This window comes from Propithecus coquereli, unplaced genomic scaffold, assembly GCF_000956105.1.
Source record: "Propithecus coquereli isolate 6110/MARCELLA unplaced genomic scaffold, Pcoq_1.0 Scaffold544, whole genome shotgun sequence".
Taxonomy (NCBI): Eukaryota; Metazoa; Chordata; class Mammalia; order Primates; family Indriidae; genus Propithecus; species Propithecus coquereli.
Window position 1 is genome coordinate 631,155 of NW_012151330.1, and position 19,974 is coordinate 651,128.

General features: G+C 53.8%; 1 protein-coding gene across 4 annotated transcripts; it reads right to left on the reverse strand.

The window, feature by feature from the left end:
- Positions 1-344: 344 nt before the first annotated feature.
- On the reverse strand, positions 345-19,141 carry LOC105820935 (cyclin-dependent kinase 11B). Of its 4 annotated transcripts, none has more exons than XM_012657513.1 (20): positions 19,030-19,141; positions 17,967-18,090; positions 16,716-16,831; positions 15,633-15,760; positions 13,116-13,254; positions 8,938-9,074; positions 5,938-6,060; positions 5,492-5,587; positions 5,253-5,408; positions 4,911-4,976; positions 4,232-4,407; positions 3,291-3,381; positions 2,345-2,466; positions 2,136-2,241; positions 1,815-1,936; positions 1,619-1,726; positions 1,403-1,519; positions 1,085-1,233; positions 714-903; positions 345-638 (listed from the first exon to the last, which is right to left on the reverse strand). In XM_012657513.1, the coding sequence occupies exons 2-20, from the start codon at positions 18,075-18,077 to the stop codon at positions 546-548; spliced, it is 2,346 nt and encodes a 781-aa protein (XP_012512967.1). In that variant the 5' UTR covers positions 18,078-18,090; positions 19,030-19,141; the 3' UTR covers positions 345-545. The 4 variants fall into 4 exon arrangements, with proteins under 4 accessions (XP_012512967.1, XP_012512970.1, XP_012512969.1 ...); XM_012657516.1 differs by having other exon boundaries at positions 17,848-18,090; positions 19,030-19,139; XM_012657515.1 differs by lacking the exon at positions 19,030-19,141 and adding an exon at positions 18,975-18,987.
- Positions 19,142-19,974: the final 833 nt, after the last annotated feature.

Below are 19,974 nucleotides of genomic sequence, written 5' to 3' on the forward strand. Positions count from 1 at the left end.
GAGCCCTGTCACCCACCCATCCCCCAGAGCACAGGTGGCCTGCGACCCAGCCTGGGGCCAGCCCAGCCTAATGGAGGGACACATCAGAGCTTCCTCCAAGAATATTTCACCACATTTTGAAACTCCTGACACCTTATAAAAACCCCCAGTGGCCAAGGCTGCCAGCACGCCACGTCTGGGGGCCGGGTGAGGGCAGGGAGGCTCAACCCCGTGCAGAAACTGGCCTCCAGCCACAAGAATTAAAAAACAGGCCCCCCCCCACACCCAGATCTGTTCCTCGTCACGTGCAGCCCGCCCTGTGTGTGTTCCTTGCTGGCCAACCAGGTGTATCTGAAACATACAGCTTTTCCCTCCACCAGGAAAATGTGATTTAATTCTACGAATTTACAAACAACGTAATCTAAAAACAAAACGTGGAAAACCAAACAATATGAGGAGTTCCAAGACTTGGGTGTCTCCGGCCGCAGCAGCTGTGTCCACGTCGGGCCAGGCTGGGCCGGGCCGATGCTCCCCGCGGCCTGGGCGCGGCCGGCCAGCCCCGACCTTCAGAACTTGAGGCTGAAGCCGGGGCCGGCGGCCGAGGCGCCCTGGTTGGTGGTGGTGAGGTGGAAGCCCGTCTCCTTCAGGTCGTCGTCACCCTGGACGGGGTTGGGCACCGTGAGGACCCTGACCAGCCAGCCCGACCCCGGGGACCCCCACCAGCCGGGCCTCACCAGCTGGCTGTAGCCCAGGCCTCCTTCCGGGGGCCGCGGGCTGGTGCCCCGCTTCACCCGCTGCTGCTCGCTCTTGGCGGGCCACGTGGGGAACATGGAGGGCTCGATGGGGAGGGGGGTCTCGCGGAAATACTCGTGCTTGAGGCCGTCCTCGGCGTTGATCCTCCTCCCGGGGAAGTAGGTCAGGAACCTGGGGGAACACGGCATCTGGTGCCGGCTGTGGCCAGGCCCGGTGGAGGGCACGCCTGACCCCCAGCCTTCAGGGTCCCCTAAGGGCCAGGTGTGGGGGTGCCAGGGGGCCAGCCCGGGGCTGGGGCTCCAGGGACCGTGACACCCCTGCCCCACCCCTGCCAGGCGGCGCAGAGACTGACTTGTTCATGAGGTCGAAGCCCTGGTCGGAGAGCAGCGCCCCGAAGCGCTTGCGCAGGTTGTTGTAGGGGTACTCGCTGAAGGTCATCTTCTTGACTGCCGGGAGGTCGTTGTAGCCAGGCCAGATTTTCTCACTGGGGGTCCCCAAGTCCTGAAAGACAAGGACGTCAAAAGCAACCACGCCTGCCACAGATCCAACAAATGGCACAAATGCCAACACCTGTATCACGGTCGCACCTCAGCCCCGGCCCCGTTCCTTGAGCAGCGAGCGCCAGGTGGGGCCGAACGCCCACAGAGGGACAGCCACGGCCCCAGCTCACCTTGAACACCTTGTTGATCTGGTCGATGTCCGACTTCCCAGGGAACAGCGGCTTCTGAGTCAGCAGCTCCCCAAAGATGCAGCCCACAGACCACATGTCCACGGCCGTGGAGTATTCCTGAGCGCGGGAGACGCAGCTCAGGAGGGCTGGTTGCGTCGGGCCACCTGTCCTCGTGTGGCCCGAGCGGGGAGGGAGGCGCCCAGACCCCCGACTCACCTTGGCGCCGAGCAGCAGCTCAGGGGCGCGGTACCACAGGGTCACCACGACGGGGGTGTAGGCCTTCAGAGGGGACCCGTACTCCCGTGCCAGCCCGAAGTCACCCACCTGTGAGGACAGAGGGCCGGGCTGTGGGCAGAGCTGGGCTGTGGGCAGAGCCGGGGCGCGGCTGGGCGCGGCGCTCCCCGGCGCTCACCTTGAGGATGCCGGCGTGGCTCAGCAGCAGGTTGGACGTCTTGAGGTCCCGGTGCAGGATCCAGTTGTCGTGCAGATGCTTCACGCCGCGCAGCAGCTGGATCATCAGGGTCTTCACCTCCCCTGCAACAGCGGCGGGGTCACGGGCGTGCCCCAGCCTCTAGAGCGCCCTCGGAGCCCGGATAGGGCCTGGGTCCCAAGAGCCATCTGCAGAGGCTTCAGCCCAGCGCGGCCCTCGTACACGCCAGCGCGTGCGTCACCAGCGTTGCCGCGGGGACACTGCTCCTGCCCTTGCTCCCGCCCCGGGCCGCGGCGTCCGCACCTGGCAGGAAGGGCTGCTTCATGGTCTCCATGAGGCTCTTGAGGTCGTGCTCCACGTAGTTCATCACGATGTAGATCTTGTCCATGTTGCTGCCCACCACGATCTCCTGCGCACCACGCAGGCCTGGGTGCCGGGTACAGGCTCCCGGCCCCACGCCCACCCCTGCCAGGACCCCAGGGGTCGGGGAGGACGCGCGGCCGAGCGCTCACCCTGACGGTGACGATGTTGGGGTGCTGGGCCTTGAGGATGGTGTTGATCTCCCGCAGCGACGTGATGGGGAAGCCCTCCTTCTCCTTCTCCATCTTCAGCCGCTTCAGAGCCACGATCTCGTCTGCAGAGACGTGATGTGGGGTCAGGCGCAGAGAGAACATTCCTGCGCAGACTGGCGAAGAGCTGCCAACGCACCTGTCGTTCCCCAGAGACCTCGCCTCACGGAGAGCACATGTGAGCGCAGGAACGTGGCCCCCAGCAGCTTAAGGCACATCTCCCGGGTCACCTGCACGCCTGCTGCGACCAGGGGACCTCGCGCCTCCACGTCGCAGCACCCCAGCCGCTGACTCCCCCACAGAACCGCCTCAGTGCCGGGGAGTCCAAGGCCCACACAGCTGCTCGGGAGCATCGCTCGACACCGGCACACAGGGATGCGCGCTAAGCGCACAGCGCCAGCCACAACCTTCACACCAGCCCACGTGCACGCCGCCTCACCCTCCCGGCCCTATCTCTCCTGTAGGGGGCGCCGCCACTGTCACGAGTGAATAGCAGAGCTCCAGGGCCTGGTTGACCTCTGGCTTCTGCAGGTGCTGAGGGCTCCAACCTGCACATAGCTGCTCAGGTGAGGCACGACCTGGCGCCGGCCAGATATGGGGCGGTCTGGGACCAAGGTGGGGAGAAAACGGGGGCTCAAAATCCAAGGCAGCTGTGCGGACGTGAATCCGCATTCATCAACCTCACGCCGAAGGTGTGGGCTGCGGGTACAGGCCAGCTCGGGCTCCGACCCCAGCTAGTGGCTCCTTGTCCCTGCCAGGGGCCAGGCGGTCGGCCAGGAACCTCCCCACGAGGGGCTGCCGTGGGACTCACACACTAGGGCTGGACTTGCACCCCTCTGGCCCTGCCATTAGTCTCCGCACCCGTGGGACTGCACTGGGCTCCACCCACCTGTCTTCTTGTCCTTTGCTCTGTACACCACCCCGTAGGTGCCCTCCTCGATCCTGTTCAGGCACTGGAACTCCTCCACGCTCCGGCAGCCCTGCAGGGGAGCCCCAGCGTGAGGGCTCGGCCGCCCGCGGGACACCGCCCCCCCGCGGGACACCGCCCCCCCGCACGGAGCAGATGCGCAGCACGGCCTCCTGTGGACGCCCCTGGAGGGCGCAGGGTGAGGGCAGGTGGTAGGGCCAGGAGCAACTCTGCGCCATGTCAGGGGGAAGCTCCTCCCTCGCGCTGGGTGTGGCCCCTGCCTGTGCTGAGAACGCTGAGGACAGGCCCCGCCCTCTGCAGAGCCCGTGATGCCCCAGCGCCGGTTCCCTCCCCTCCGCGTGGGCCCTGAAGCTGGCACACAGGGCAGGGGTCCCCTGCTGGGCTGCGCTGTTCCGAAGCACTAACGAGGAGGGCGCTAACCAAGCACAGGCCACTCGGCTAGAGAGAACCTTCCAGCCCAGGGTGCCAGGGAGGAGGTCAGGAGTCCCCGGAGCTGCAGGACCCTCTCGGCCGTGCCCTTCCCAACCCTCCTGGCAGCGCCCTTCACTCGCTGGCGCTGTCCCTGCACAAGCCCAAAACGGCACCTGCCCATATCCATGGTCTGCGCTGCCCTCCGGCCCTGTGCAGCGGCAGTGATGAGGCCGCCTTGGTGCCCATCTGACCCCCGTGGACGGCCGCGTGGAGGGACACTGCTCCGCAGAGAACCTGGGAGGGCAGAGCCCCCGCCCCAGGCTGCCGGCCTCCCGCTCCACTGCGCGGCCTGTGGGGCCGCTGCCTCCATCGCTCCCTCCCTGCACAGGGGCCCAGCAGCCCCTCTGCTCTTAGCGACCTGCCCCATCTCGTCCCCAAGCAAGGAGCAGGCCCTGCGGGTGAGGGGAGGACGCGAGGGGCCGGGGCCTGACCTGCAGGGCCGGCAGGTACTTGGGCAGCTCCTGCTTGAGCTCAATGGGCGACAAGGCTGGGGAGTCGGGCACGTAGTCTCCCTCCGTCAGTGCGCTGCTCTGCGGGCTGCCCTCACCCGCCTCCTCCTCCCCTTCTTCGCTTTCCCCGGAATCTCGGTCGAATCGTGACTCTGGAACTTTAAAAGTTGAGCTGAGCATGGAACCAGGACTGGGCATGCGTCACTAACCCCGTCCTGCTCTGGGGCACGGAGCGCGCACACAGCAGCACTGCCACGTGGCCTGCGGGACACGTGTACAGCACAGGGCACGGCGGTCAGGCCAAGGACAAAGCCTGGCTGCCTGACGGAGGCCACACCAGGCCTGCCCTCCCAGGGCCGGCCCGTGCCACCAGACCCGGCTTCTGCTGCAAGGACCGGACCCGAGCTGGCATTTCGCAGCTCCCTCAGTGCCCGAGTCCCGGTGCGCGCTCAGAGCAGGGCCTGCTGGCCAAGCTGCTCCTTGCTTCCCAACGCCGGTCCCTGGACAGGGCCAGGACGGGAACGCACTGTCGCTTCTGGGGAGGCCTGGGGGGCTCGTGGTGTGCCACCCGCCTGGGAAGCGGTCCATCTAGACGGGGAGCCGCCCACGGCACGTCCCCACCAGCACGAGGAAGACCAGCCGCTACGGGGAGCTCTCTTACCAACCAACAGGTGGTTCTCGTTCTCTCGCTCCTCTTCCTCACTCATTTCTTCCTCACTCACTTCTTCTGCAAAAGGAACAGGCGTGTGCTCAGCCCAGCGCTGCGCCGCGAGTCCAGGGACCGCCAGAGCCCCGCGCGAGCAGACTGGGGAGACGAGCGTCAGCTGGCAGAGAGCGGGACGTGGGGCTTTACGCGAGTCCCAGACGGTAAGGGATTTCCAGCTTGGAAATATTCTTAAATCAGACTTTCAGTCACTTTTCCACAGTTTCTCGCCTCTCTATGGTAACTACGAAACGTGTTCACAATCGAACCAGAACAACCGCAGCCTCGCACGCCCCTCACCCGCCGACTGTTCGGACGCCTCCTCAGAGTTGCTCCCGGTTTCTTCCTCCTCTTCTTCCTCTTCCTCCTCCTCCTCCTCCGATTCTTCACTGGTGCTCCCCTCCTCCTCCTCCTCCTCTTCCTCCTCTTCCTCCTCAGAACCTGACCCTGATTCCGCTGTTGGAAGAAGGCAGAGCCGGAAGGTAAACCTTGGCCTGCCCGGGGGGCTGCAGGCGAGGCCCGGGCGGGAGCACCGGTACCTGAGGAGGACTCCGCCGAGCTGGTTTTCCTCTCGCTGTCGCTGATGTCCTGCAGGTCCGACAGCAGGTCTCTTTCTTCCATTTTCTCTTCTTTTACTTACGGAAAAAACCATCAAAGGTGAATTTGGGGAAATGTTTTAAAATAAACAAGATGCCACCACCCCAAAATTAGATGGTGTATTTTACAAGATGATTAACGTCACTTTACACATAAAGCAGCTCATCCACATACAGTTAACCGGAAGAGCATCCCAGAAAAGGGCCATGTTTCCGGATCCGTGACCCGACTCCCCCCAGACGTTACCGTCTCTCTCATAACACGCAGTTCTTCACCGGCACGTGGGCTTTATGGTGCAAAGGCAATTACTTAGGCAGCCTTTCCTTCAAGTATTCTATAAACCGTTGAAAAGGAAGCGTGTGTGCTCAAACCCCCAGGAAAGACTCACCTGGCTTCCGGCCGTCCCCCAGCTCGAAGCGCTCCCTGGGCGGCCGGGGCGGGCTGCGACTCCAGTGGCCGGCCTTGCCCTTGTCGCCATAGTCCTCCCGCATGGCGCGGTGATGTGCGGAACCTGCGCACAAGGGACAGAGGGGCGACGGCTCCAGAACGCTGAGTCCTCAAAGCCCCCGCCGGCGTGCAGCTGCCTCGTCCACAGCGCAAACACGGTGCCAACAGCACAGGGGTCGGAGGCCAAGAAGCCCAGGGAGGAAAAGCTCCAACTTGGCTGTGAGCCGGCCCTGAAGACCCAGGTGGACCGTCCTGACTGACCTTCGCTGGTCATCAAGGAAGGGGTGGGGGGGGTGTGGGCAGATGGAGCAGGAAGCGGCAGGAACCAGTCCCCTCCCCCAGACGGCAAGTGTGGTGGCACGATCAGTCTGACGTGACTATTTTGGAACTCTGGGGCCTACTGCAGGTTTTCAGCTTCCAAGGGAAGGCTTGAAGGGTACATCGTAGTTAATTTTCGGCAACGTCGCCTCTTAGCGCGGTGGCGGCTACACAGCACACACCCCTAGCCTCGTGGCTGGCAGCCGAGCGCACGTTCCTGGAGCAGCTCGCACACAGCTGGCTGGACCCAGGGGGGCGCAGAGGACCCGGCCCCATGAACGTGAGCACCTGTGCTCTGACCGCTGCTTCCCGTCAGGAGGCCCAGAGGCAGCGCCCTGCTATGGCCCTCCCCTCCAGCGGCCGTGACTTTCCTGGCGTCTGGCGGGCTGGCACCCTTCTCCCCCTTCATTTTTCTCTTTCCCCTTTTGGGAGCCAGGCATTTAGGGACAAGGACGTTCAAAAACAGCAGGATATACTAGCAAACCAGAAAGTGACTGCGCATGCCCAGGGACAGGTGCCGGCCGAGAAAAACCTGCCAAGATTTTAAGTTCACACCTCAGTTGATCACTGGCCCAGGACAGCCACGACACTCAAATAACAACAGCAACAAAGTAGCAAACCCTGGGGGGGTCAGGGGGAATCACATTATTAGAATCAAATGCCTAAGTTTTGACAAAAAATTGTGACACACAAAGAAACAGGGAAGTACATCCCATTCAAAGGGGGAAAAAGAACACCATAAACTGTCCCTGAAAAAAGATCTGATGGCAGAGCGTCTAGAAAATGACTTTAAAATAATTGTCTTAAAGGTGCTCAAAGAACTAAAGTAAGATGTGGAAAAAGTAAATAATGTATGAGCAAAATGGAAATATCAATAAACAAACAAAATCTAAAAAGAAACCAAAGAGAGGCGGGGCGCGGTGGCGCACCTATAGTCCCAGCAGCTTGGGAGGCTGAGGTGGGAGGATCGCGCGAGCCCAGGAGTTGGAGGCTGCGGTGAGCTGTGATGATGCCACTGCACTCCAGCCTGGGAGACAGGGCAAGTCCCTGAAGAAAAGAACAAAAAGAAAGAAAAGAAAAGAAAAACGAAACCAAAAATAAATCCAAAATAAAAAATTCATTAGAGGGGATTCAAAGGCAGATTTGAGCAGACAGAAGAATCAGTGAGCTTGAAGCCAGGCCAGTGGACACAATCAAGTCTGAGGGACAGAAGAAAAGAGTGAAGAAAAGTGCACGGAGCTTCAAGGGTCTCTGGGACGCCATCAAATGGACCAGACCTAGGCATCGTGTGCGTCCAGGAAGAAGAAAAAGAAAAAGGGGCAAAGAGAATATCTGAAGAAGTAAACTCCCCAAATCTGACGAAAGACACGAACATAAACAACCACGAGTCTCGATGAACTAACTCCAAGACCCACCCATGACATAATACCATCGAACCGTCCAGAGCACAAGACAATCTTGAAAACAGCAAGAGAAGTGACTTGTCACACAGGAGGGAACCTCAGCAAGATCGTCAGATTTCTTACCAAAAACACTGGAGGCCTGAGATACGTCCAAAGAGCTAAAATTTAAATAAAATACAAACAAAAAACCCTCTCAATCCAGAGTCCGACATCCCAGCAAACTGTCCTTCAAAAGTGAGAGAGAGATCGGGCACGGTGGCTCATGCCTGGAATCCCAGCACTGTCGGAGGCCGAGGCGGGAGGATCGCTCAAGGTCAGGAGTTTGAGACCAGCTTGAGCAAGAGTGAGACCCCATCTCTACTAAAAAAACAGAAAGAAATTAGCTGGATAACTAAAAATAGAAACAAAAAATTAGCCGGGTGAGGTGGCACACCTGTAGTCCCAGCTACTCAGGAGGCTGAGGCAGGAGGATCGCTTGAGCCCAGGAGTCTAAGGTTGCTGTGAGCTATGATGACACCATGGCACTCAGCCTGGGGGACAGAGCAAGACACTGTCTCAAAAAAAAAAAAAAAAAAAAAAAGTGACAGAGAAATTGAGACATTCTCAGATGAACGAAAATGGAGAGCGTTCATTACCACTAGACCTACCCTGCAAGAAATGCTGAGGGAAGCCTGGCCGCCCAGAGACAGAAAGCGGAGTGGGGGCTGCCAGGGGTAGGGAAGGGGATGGGAGTTTTTGTTTAACGGGGACAGCTGTGGTTTGGCAAGAGAGATGGACGGTGGTAACGGCACAACACCGTGAATGTACTTCGTCGCACTGAACCGTACACTTAAAAATAGTTAAGACGGTAAATTTTATATCTTTTACCACAATTTTTAAAATTGGAACCACAAAAACATAAAGGACAAAGAAAAGGACAGAAGCCGAGAACCTAGCTCTTAAAACCTGTAGCTGACCGCCAGCGGGCAGCGGATACGCCTCACACCCAGCACCTGCCCAGCACCTGGCCGGGCTGCAGCCCGAGTCGCTGCTCCCGGACACGCGCCCCCCACACCAGCTGCCTTCGCGCCGCCTCACCGCCGTCCCGCCCGGGCCTCAGCACCGTGGCTGGCAAGTGCCACGCTGAGGCAGGGTCGGCTGCATCTGTAGTAGCCTGTGCCAGCCCGTGGAATCGCCGGTCACCGCATGTGGGAACAGCCCGGGGAGAGGCCCCCGCATACCTTCCCGGCGGGCCTCGCGCTCCTTGCGCCGCTCCTCAGCCCGCCGCTCACGCTCCTTCTGCTCTCGCTGCTCTTTCTGCTGCTCACGCATCTTGCGCTCCCGCTCCCGCTTCCTTTCTAACTGCTCCAGGCGATCCCTGGAGGAAGCAAAGGCCGTCACTGCCGCCCCAGACAGAAAGCTTTCTTGGTTACCCCCTGGTCTTTGCTCAAATTTACAAACTATGTTCAATCCATACACGGCTTTTTTTTTCCTTCTTTAACTTCCCAGCTCCAGGGAGGAGCTCTGCTGTTATTTGGTTTTTTGTCTTCTGTTTTTTAATAAAGAGACAGAGTCTCACTGTTGCCCAGGCTGAAGTGCGGTGGTGTCACCACAGCTCACTGCAGCCTCCAACTTCTGGCCTCAAGTGAGCCTCCTGCCTCAGCCTCCCGAGTGGCTAGGACTACAGGCGTGCACCACCACACCCAGCCAATTTTCAAATTTTTTGCAGAGACGAGGTCTCACTATGTTACCCAGGCTGGTCTTGAACTCCTGGCCTCAGGTGATCCTCCCGCCTCAGCCTCCCAAAGCGCTGGGATCACAGGCGTGAGCCACCATACCTGGCCCAGAAATGGCTTTAAAAATGGAAGATACATACGTCTCAAGCACTGTTCCTAAAGAGCCCAACAGAATAAAGTACTGGCGGAACGAGATAATCACCTATTCAAAACAAAAAAATCTATTGGTTCTAGCACATGTCTGCTAAGCAGCCACACTAGGTACCTCCAGAACCTACCTAAATCCGTGTGAGAACCCGTCTTAGATCCAAACCAACGGTGAGAATTAGATCCAAACCAACGGTGAGAAAAACACAGGCTCAGCAGGGGGCAGAGGCGCCTGCTGCGGCGGTGGGCCCTGCAGCCGGTGCTGAGCCCCCAGAACTGACCCCAAGCCACTTCCACCGTGTAGCAAGAATGTGACACAGCCACGAGTCACCTGGGACGCAGCCGACATCAGTGACTGGAGCACGTGTCGCTGCAGTATAAAGTGGCCGAACACCTAACAGTGACCCGTCATCCTTAACTTTCCGTGTCCCTCTGAAGTCCCACACAACCTGAAAATACACGTTTTCAAAAGGAATCATCGCACACACAGAAGTGAACCAACGTGAAAAGTCTGAGCGATGCCACCGCACCAACGCTAACTTGTCAGACGTTGCCGCTGGAGGAGGCTGGATGAGGGGTTCTGAGATTCTAGGCGCTATTTTGCAAGTTCCTGTGAGTCCGAAACTACTCCAAAATGAAAGGTGCAGTACAACTTACACGTAAAACTTAACCACTGAATTCGACGATTTTTAGTGACTTTAGGAAGCCGTGCAGCTAGGAGCTGGTTCTAGAACACCTCCCGCGTGTTCACCACAGCCCGCCTGTCGTGTGCTTGGATCTTCCGGGCCTCTCTCTGGCTGGCCCTGGGTCGGGTTTGTGTTCCTCTTTCTAGTTTCTTCAAGTGAAAGCCCAGGTTACTGATAGGACAACTTCCCTTTCTAACATAAGTACTGATTTAGCTGCATCCCTAAATGTTGAGACATTGTCTTCATTTTCATTTAGTTCAAAATATTTCCTACTTCTCCTCGTAGTTAGTCTTTAAGCCATGGATGACTCGGAGGAGGACTGCTGAGTGTCCTGTGCTTAGAGGGCAGGCTCTGTGTGACTCGCCTTTCTCCAACTTGAGGATCTGCCATGTGGCCTGACGTGCCAGCCGTCTTGGGAGACGCACAAGCTGCCAGGTGCGACTGCGAAGGGTGGTCCCCTGCAGTTACGGGTGGAGTGTTGTGCGCCGTTTTGAAGATCCACGGTCTCGTTACACTGCCCAGGCTGGTCTCGAACTCCCAGGCTCAAGTGATCGTCCTGCCCCGGCCTCCCGAGTAGCTGGACTGCAGGTGCACCCACCACATTTGTCTGAAAGACTGTTTATGTCAGCTGGATGGAGCTGGCTGATCACATTGTGCAAATTTTCCATGTCATCGCTGATTTTCTCTAGTTATTCTATGGACAGAGCACTGACATTACCAACTATAACTGATGAATTATCTATTTCTTTCAATTCTTTCTCTGTTTGGTTTTTTTTTTTTTGAGATAGGGTCTTGCTCTGTGACCCAGGCTGGAGCACAGTGGTGTCATCACAGCTTGCTGCAGCCTGGAACTCCCAGGCTCAAGCGATCCTCCTACCTGAGCCTCCGGAGTAGCTGGGACTATAGGTGTGTACTACCACGCCCGGCTAATTTTAAAATTTTTTGTAGAGACGGGGTCTCACTTCGTTGCCCAGGCTGATTTCAAACTCCTGGCCTCAAGTGATCCTCCCGCCTTGGCCTCCCAGAATGCTGGGATTATCTAGTTATGAGCCACCACACCAGCCATGACTGTTCTTATCCACGTTGTCCGGCTGCTTTTTGGGGGAGAGGACAGGATCATGTTTTTTTTCCTTTTAGAGACAGAGTCTCCCTATGCCGCCTAGGCTGGCCTTGAACACCTGGGCTCAAGTGATCCTCCCGCCTCAGCCTCCTGAGTAGCTGGAACTACAGATAAATGCCAAAAGCCCACCTCTGGAATGGCCGATCTTAATTAGCCCCAGCCGCTATGCCCAACATGTACCTTCTGCTCCTCCCTTTCCCTGCTTTCGCCTTCGGGAAAATCAGTGTAGAAGCCCAAATGTCACCTGCCAACTTCCACTTGTACACAAGCCCTCCCTCTCATGGGAGCGGGCACGCTCGGTGTCCGGCAGGGCTTAGCAAACATGGTGTTTCACACCCTAACAGGAACATGGACACGTAACGGTTCCCTCACCTCCCAACGGCTCAGGCGCAGACCTGCGGGCCTCAGCGCCTCCCACACCCTCAGCATCAGAAAGAACCAACGCTCCTCTCCCACTTGCTCACACACGCCGTGCTCAGCCCTGGCTGCCGGGAAGGGTCAATACCACGTCCTACCTCAGGCTCCTCCCTTCCCGGCGGCAGCCAGCTCCAAGCCTTCTCTGGGCGTGGCCTCGACGCAGAGCACTCACACCTAGCCTGCGTGCCCTCTCCTGGGCCGCAGAGAACAGACCTGGGGCTAACAGATGCTCTCTCCTGGAAATCTGAACTTACAAAGAGGCCCCAGGAGACCTACGCCTAGGAGTCCAGTGTCCGAGTTTCCGGACTGTTTCAAGGTCTCTGGGGGCTCCTTTTTTATTATTCTTTTTTGTTATGTGAAAGGACCAGAGTCTACTTCTGATGTGACCCAGGGAACCCTTAGCAATCTATTTCCTCAGTCTTCCTGGCCTAGACAACCCCAAACAGTGTCACAGAGATGCTCGGTGAACACCCCCGAATAGGCGAGGACTCACCCACACCCTAGACATCGCTTGTGCACTGGGTCAGAATTTATGTACCTGGACTTGGCTGACTTTCTCTGAGATGACTCCACTCTTTGCTACAGCCTGAAAACAACACACGCTGAACGTGTGAAGACCTCACCTGGCCCCAGAGGGGATCTCCTCCCCCGCCACCATGATGCCCAGAGCATCTCCTCCCTCCCTGCGATCAGCTCACAGGTCTCAGAGGATCATTTCTCTCCATCTCCGCTGTCACGTGTGTCTCAGCCTCCATTTCCTCATGCCCCAACTCCCATCGGAGACCTCCAGGCGGCAACACCCCTCCCTGCCAATCCTTTCACACTGACGCCGTCTGTGCCACAAGTTAGGTCCTGGCTCAGTCTGGCTCCTAATGGCCTCCCCAACAGCCCCTGTCCTCCTCCTCCCCCCAAGCAGCCTCCATCCTCTTCTTCCTTCCTCCACCAGTCTCTATCCTCCTCCTCCTCCTCCCCACCAATCTCCATCCTCCTCCTCTTCCTCCCACCAGTCTTCATCCTTCTCCTCCCTCCCCAGCCTCCATCCTCCTCCTCCCCACCAACCTCCCCACCACAGACTTCTAATTCCACCATTATCTTCTCTCAACCAATTCACACACATTTCTGACTTCCAGATACAGTAAAGACTTACATCCTTCAGAACAATTCTCTTGGCTAACACCTCCAGTTTGCTGAACCACGTTTTGATGCCCAAACCCGCTTCTCCTTGCCACATGCCTGTTGCCCTCCCCCTGCCTCCAAGGGACACTCGGCCCCACAGCTTCCCATCGGAGCTCCCGAGTGAGCCCGGCCCTCACCTCTCTCTCCGCGAGTGCTCTCTGGCCATCTCCCTCCTCTTCTGCCTTTCCCACTCCCGGCGAGCCTTGTCCTGCTCCTCTCGGTGTCGCTTCCGACGCTCGTGTTCTCGTTCTTTCTCTTTCACTCTCGCGTGCTTCCCTAGCCAGAAACGGGTGTCACGCAAGGAAGCTTAACTTCCAAAATTTTAACTTGAAAAGTAAATCAAGTCAAGAGGAGAAGAAATATTTAAATAAAGACTTGAAGAAACAATCGTGATTTTACGTCAAATAAAAGAATCCTAAAATATAGAGCTCTATGCAGTGAGCTTCCAATTATAAAAAACAAAATATGGTTATCACTGAATAGCAGAACTGTGATTTTCAGCTTCTCTTTTTAATTTTGTACGCTGAATAAACGATTAGAATATATTAGTTTCATAATTAAAAAAAAATCACTATTCATAAAGAACACAGAACAAAGCCTTGTTATTAGTGGGTTTCTACATCATGTTCTGAAACCGCATTAACCTGTATTATCACATCACAAGGAGATTTAAATCAGGGCCCAGGTCCGGTTCTTCTAATACTCCTAAGAACCTCTTGGTATTGGTATGTCATGAAACCACTAGTTCAGACAAACCCATGATTTGAACTTCATCAAATTCCTGTTTTTTGGTGTTTTTCCCCATACTTGTTGAATTAAGGTAATTTTATATGTACACAAACTACTCTAAAACAATATAACATGGGAGGGGAAAAAAACATCAGAAGAAAACTGAAATAGCTATTCTCAATGACCGGGTCATTAAATATGAAATGTCCGATTTCTATTTGTAACGTAACATAGTTTATTACATCTCAAACAAGATGCAGTAGAGTTATTAAAAATATGCACCTAAACTATTGACACAGTTTTCCCATCTTAACGGTAGCTCGTTTATGCCAGTAGCCAAGAAGCCTGGAGAGGGAGTGGTGGCGAAATCGCAAAAGGCGTTTTCCACAGCTTGTTGAGAACTGAGTGTTTTTCCTTGCAACAAGTGGTCCAAAGCCTGAAGAAGTGGTTGTCGGCTGGTGCAAGGTCTGGTTAGTACGGCCGATGACAGAGTTTCCAAGTCCAGCCTCTGTAGTTTGAGCAACGTCGTTTGTGCCACATGTGCTCGAGCATTATCTGACAAGAGGATTGGCCTGTCTGTTGACCAATGGCAGCTGCTTAATCGCAAGCATCCTCATCGTTTGGTCCAGTTGGTTGCAGCAGACATCTGCTGTAATGGACTGACCAGGTTTCACGAAGCTGTGGTGGCTAATACCAGCACTGGACCACCAAACAGACAGCATTAGATTTTTAGGATGAGTTTTCAGTTTTGGGCCGTGTTCCGGCACTTCATCTTCATCCAACCATTGTGCTGAACGCTTGCGATTGTCAAAAAGAATCCATTTTTCTTTTTTTTCTGAGACAGAGTCTCACTGTGTTGCCCGGACTAGAGTGCTGTGGCGTCATCTTAGCTCACAGCAACCTCAAACTCCTGGGCTCAAGCGATCTTCCTGCCTCAGCCTCCCGAGAAGCTGGGACTACAGGCGTGCGCCACCATGCCCGGCTAGTTTTTCTATATATTTTTAGTTGTCCGATTAATTTTTTTCTCTTTTTTTAGTAGAGATGGGGTCTCGCTCTCGCTCAGGCTGGTTTCGAACTCCTGGGCTCAAACAATCCGCCCGCCTCGGCCTTCCAGAGAGCTAGGATTACAGGCGTGAGCCACCGCGCCCGGCCACAATCCATTTTTCATCACGTGTAACAATAGAGTACAGAAACGGTTCATCTTTATGTCGTGACAGCGAAGAGACGATTTCTCTTCTGATGCTCATTTAATTTACGCAGAACCCATCTATCCAGGTTCATTACCTTTCCAATTTGTTTCGAATGGTCCAATACTGTTGCAATAGTAACGTCAAACCCTGCTGCTAATTCACGTGTAGGCTGATATGGATTCGCTTCCGCTACAGCTTTTAGTTCATCATTATCCACCTTGGTCTCAGGTCACCCACGTGGCTCGTTTTCAAGACTAAAATGATTAGAATGGAACTTCTCAAACCCTCAATGTACTGTGAGCTCGTGAGCCACATCCTTCCCAAACACTTGATATTTTGAGCTGTCTGCACGGCATTGGTTCCAGGACAGAACTCGTATTTGAAAACAACACGAATTTTTGACTTATCCATGGTTTCACAAAAATTGCTCTAAAAAAAATGAAAGATAATCACAAGCCAAAACATGCGTTTGAAAGACTGAGGATGACGTTCCTTCACAATAAACGTAAAACAAGAAGTGTCAAAGTAAAATGTCAGAGACAGCAACTGTCAAACCAAGTACTTAAAGAAATAGGACATTTCATTCTTAATAACCTAACATTAACAAACATATGCTTTTAGCTAAAATTTTCTTCCTCTTCTCTTTGAACTGTACTCTGGGCAACCTAGTAGATTCTGAAATAGGAAACGAACCACACTTAAATACGATATGAAAGAAAACAAATACTTCTGTACCTCCTTCTGCTGAATGGCTACGATGCCTACGTTTCTCTTTTCTCTTTTCATCTTTTCTGTGATGAGCTTTTTCTTTCCGAGACATTTGCTGTGGTGGTTTGATAGCCAAAGAATCATCTTCCTCTCCTCTGAAATAAGATACAAGAGCACCAGTCACACTTGAGCAAGCAGGAAGGAGTATCAGGGTATTATGAAGTTTCTCCAACCCAGAGAAGTGCAGAATTCAAACAGGAAGAAGGCTAAACCTGAACCATCATTTAAAAAATGATGTTAATTCTGGAACTTAAGCCATCTTGAGATTCAGATAAAAAATGCAAGAAATCAATGTGGTGTGGAACAAAAATGCCTTTCTGGGGACCTTTAGTGCGTTCATTTTGTGATGGTGGCAATAGTTTCACAGGCTCCTAAAAATGTGTCAAATTGCACACTATAAATACAGGCAACTAACTCATTTTGTCATTTATACTTTAAGAAAGCTATTTAAAAAGATCCTGTAAATTTTATCAACCTTAATGATCTCAAAACGTCATTTAACAATATCTTCAACTGATTTCTCTATTATGAAAATCCTGGGAAAACTCGTACCCTGAGCTTCTCAGGACAATCACTCTACCTTAATTTCTGGTTGTGTTTCCTTTAACTATCTGGCAATGGATATGGGAAGGAAACAAATGAGAAGAAAGTCATGGCACGGGAAGAAAGAACGTACAGGTCTCAGTACAAACGCTTCTGGTAAGCAGTCCCTCTCAGGCATCTTTCTGCATTCTACTTTGGCTTATTTGTGCAAACTCTTAGAGAATAATTCTATTAATCATTGTAAGATATGGTGAACTTATAAAAACGGTGCTAGCCTGACTGAACAGTCACAAAGGAAAGAATACATGCTCATTGAGTCTTTTCATAAGAATAGGGGTGAGGGGGACAGGGTGACAACTGACACCACGTAAGAGTCGATCACAACTATGCGGTGACCCTAAAGTCACGGGGGACTATACATTTGTGAAGGTGACACTGAGAAAGAGCAGCTGGGATCCCCGCTGCGCGGAGCGGCCCCTGGCTGTCCTCTCATGCTGGATCTCCCACCTGTCTTCCATGGAGTCCTCTCTTCTGTACGGCGAGTTCCTTATAGTGATCTCCATGCGGTGATCTCTCAGCTCCCCCTCTTCAAGGGAATCCCTCTTGGAATCCCGGTCATCAGACTAAGAAGCAAAGAGAAAGTTAATCAATTTTCTTATAAACGAAAGTATTTCTTAAAGATAATCAAACCTTGCCAACATCCAAAAACAAATCTTCACATACACTCTGAATGGACCAATGCTATAAAACATAAAAAATTTTCATTCAAATCCCATGACATTGAAATTGTAACTTTCTGAAACCCGAAACCTAGATGTGAAGTTTAAAACTAGCATAGATGACAAGGAACATTAAACTATTATGCCAACATGTTAGTTGCTTGTATGAGCCATAAATGATCATTAAGGCATATTTTAGACTCCAAATTCTCTGTGATACCTCATAGAGTACAGGCAAACCTTGGAGATATTGCGGGTTTGGTTCCAGACCACCACGAGAAAGCAAATATTGTGATAAACGGAGTCGCAAAAATTTGGCTTCCCAGTGCACACGTTCACAGGATACTACAGTCCACATGTGTGGAACAGCTTTATGTCTAAACAAACGGTGTACACACCTTAATTAAAAAACACTTTGTTGCTAAAAATGCTAGCAAAGTGAGCACATGCTGTCAGAAAAATGGTGCTGATAGACTTGCTCGGCACAAGGTCGCCACAGACCTTCAATGTGTAAAAAACACAACATCTGGGAAGCGCAATACAACGAGGTATGCCTGTACTTTAAATGATCTGTTACTAATCTTAGCACAAGAGGTACTTTTGCCAATGCCTCTTATCAAATTACCAAAAAGTTTTTCTGAGTATGTTATTACGCAAACCAAGAAAGATAGAAAACGTTTGTATTAAGCTCAAGGCAAGTTCCCACTATATTAAAAATGCTTGGAAATGGTATTATGAATATACTAAAAATGAAATGAGAAAAATTAGTCCAATTGTACTAATGACTTTAGGTTCAGAATATTTTATTCTTTGTGTAGACGCCCATCTAGATACAGCTTTAGTGTGTTAACAATCTGCCTGCAATGTCAACTGAGTATTTGAATGTTTTTGTTAATTTTTAGAATAGATTTTGGGCTCACCTGTGACATTTGGAAGTACAAAAGAACTTCACCGAAGAAGCGTTGTTCTAATGGAAAAATGAGGGCAAAGAAATTAAATCTCCTTTAAGAAAACCACTTACTGAAAAAACATGGCTTACATTTTTTAAGCGTTTTATCTCTGCTTTCTCCTCTTGTTCCTTCCTTCGTTTCTTTTCCTGAAGAATTTCATCTAAAGTTTTCACTTTCCAAGAGTCCTTTTCATCACCCATTTGAGTTAAAACACTGTGAAAAGAAAAATAATTCAAGCTACGTCAGACACAACGAGCTAAGTTTTAGTGCTCCGTCGTCTGTGACCACTCAAGCCTAGTCCCGTTTGAGTGCTTCAGAACAAATGCTCAAGACGGAAGAATGACGAATTCTAAGCCGGGAGAAGCAGTGCACTTCCGCAGTCCGAGCTCCTCGGGAGGCTCAGGCGGGAGGAGCACTCGCGCACAGGAGTTCAAGGCTGTAGTGCGCTATGACGGCGTCTGTTTACAGCCACTGCACTCCAGCCTGGGCAACACAGCGACACCCCGTCTCTTAAAAACAAACAAACAAAAGAACAGAGTGATGTGTTCTGAAAAACGACTGCTTGGCATCAAACCTCTCTTCTGTCATTCCTGTATGGTCTTGGGTGGCTTACTTCACCTCAGTTCACTCTGCTGCAAAATGGAAATAACACCACCTACGTGACGGTACTGTTCGAGGATTAAGGGAGATCATCCACATAAAGGCTCTTAGCTCAGTGCCTGGCACTGATCAAACAAACCTTCTGCGGTCAAAGGAATCTATTAGAGAGACAACTTGAGCGAAAGGAAGTCACTGGCACAGTGGACACATACAACTTCCGTCACAGGGTACAAGAGAAGCCTGGGAGTGGGAGATGCCCGAGAAGGTGCGCCTGCTAACAAGACCCCCTGACCCAGGCGCTCGGCTCCTACTTCCTTGGGTTCGGTCAGGCAAACTTGAGGTTCAGCCCAGCAGGGGCTGGCTCCACGGAGCGCCAGTCCCCGCCTCCTGCTCCACCCGAAGTTCCTCCCGGGACGACGCTGGACCGGGGACCGAGGAGGTCGTTCGCCCCCGGGCCCACGCCCGCCCCCGCCCGGAGGCCTGGCCGGGGATGAGACCTCGGTGCGCAGGTCCCGCCGCGCTCCCACGCCGGGCCGCCCAGCGGCTACTCACCCCTGCGCCGCCGCCGCCGCTGCCGCCGCCAGTCTCGGAACCAGAAAAGAAACAGCGTCCGGCGCGCGCCAGGAGTGTCGTCACTTCCTACGTCGGCGCCGGATGATGACGAGAGACGAGGGGTGGCCTCTAATTCTGGACTGAGAAGAGACAGCGACCAACGCGCTCCCTTTGTGGCACTTCCTGCGTCGGCGCTGGCCGATGACGCGCGGCCACCGCAGCCCCGGGTCCCGGACTCAACAAGAAACGGAGTCCGCACGGCACTTCCGGCTTCGGCGCTGGCAGATGACGCAAGAGCCCGAGAGCCGAGGCGGAGCGACTTCTGCTCTGGGAGGCCCACCACGTCCCGGGAAGCCGGACAGAGGTCAGCGTCTGTCGGGGCCTGTCGTTGGCGGCCTGACGGCCACTGGCCTCTTCGCTGCAGCGCCGGGTCCGAGCCCGCGGCAGACAGGCCCGCCCTGGAGCGAGACTCCCGCCCCGCCCCGGCCTCCGCCCACCGTCCTCCTCGCTCCGCCCGTGGGGTACGCGGGTCTGCGCTCTCAGCGCCCTGTAGGGCCGCCCCGCCGCCCGGCCCCCGCTGAACTCTGAAATTTCAGACGAGACCAAAGTCTTGCCAGGGCAGATAGAGCTCTACGGTGAGATTTAAGCTGATGCTATGGCAGCGGTTGAGTAAGCAGACTCACTGGGTAAGGTTTTTGAGAATCCCAACTCCCGCGGCCTCACTTCCAACCTGTGAAGTCAGAACCTCCCGGGAGAGACTCATAAAACGAATAATTCCCCTTCCCTATGTCAAGTTATCTTGTGGACTTAAAAAAAAAAAATAGTAGCAGAAAAATAATTCAACATTCTGAATCTTAGGGAAGAGACCATGAAAGATAAACGACCATCCACATTTACTGGGTTTGAAATGGGAAAATGCATTAAGAATGTGATAAGAAGTTGACC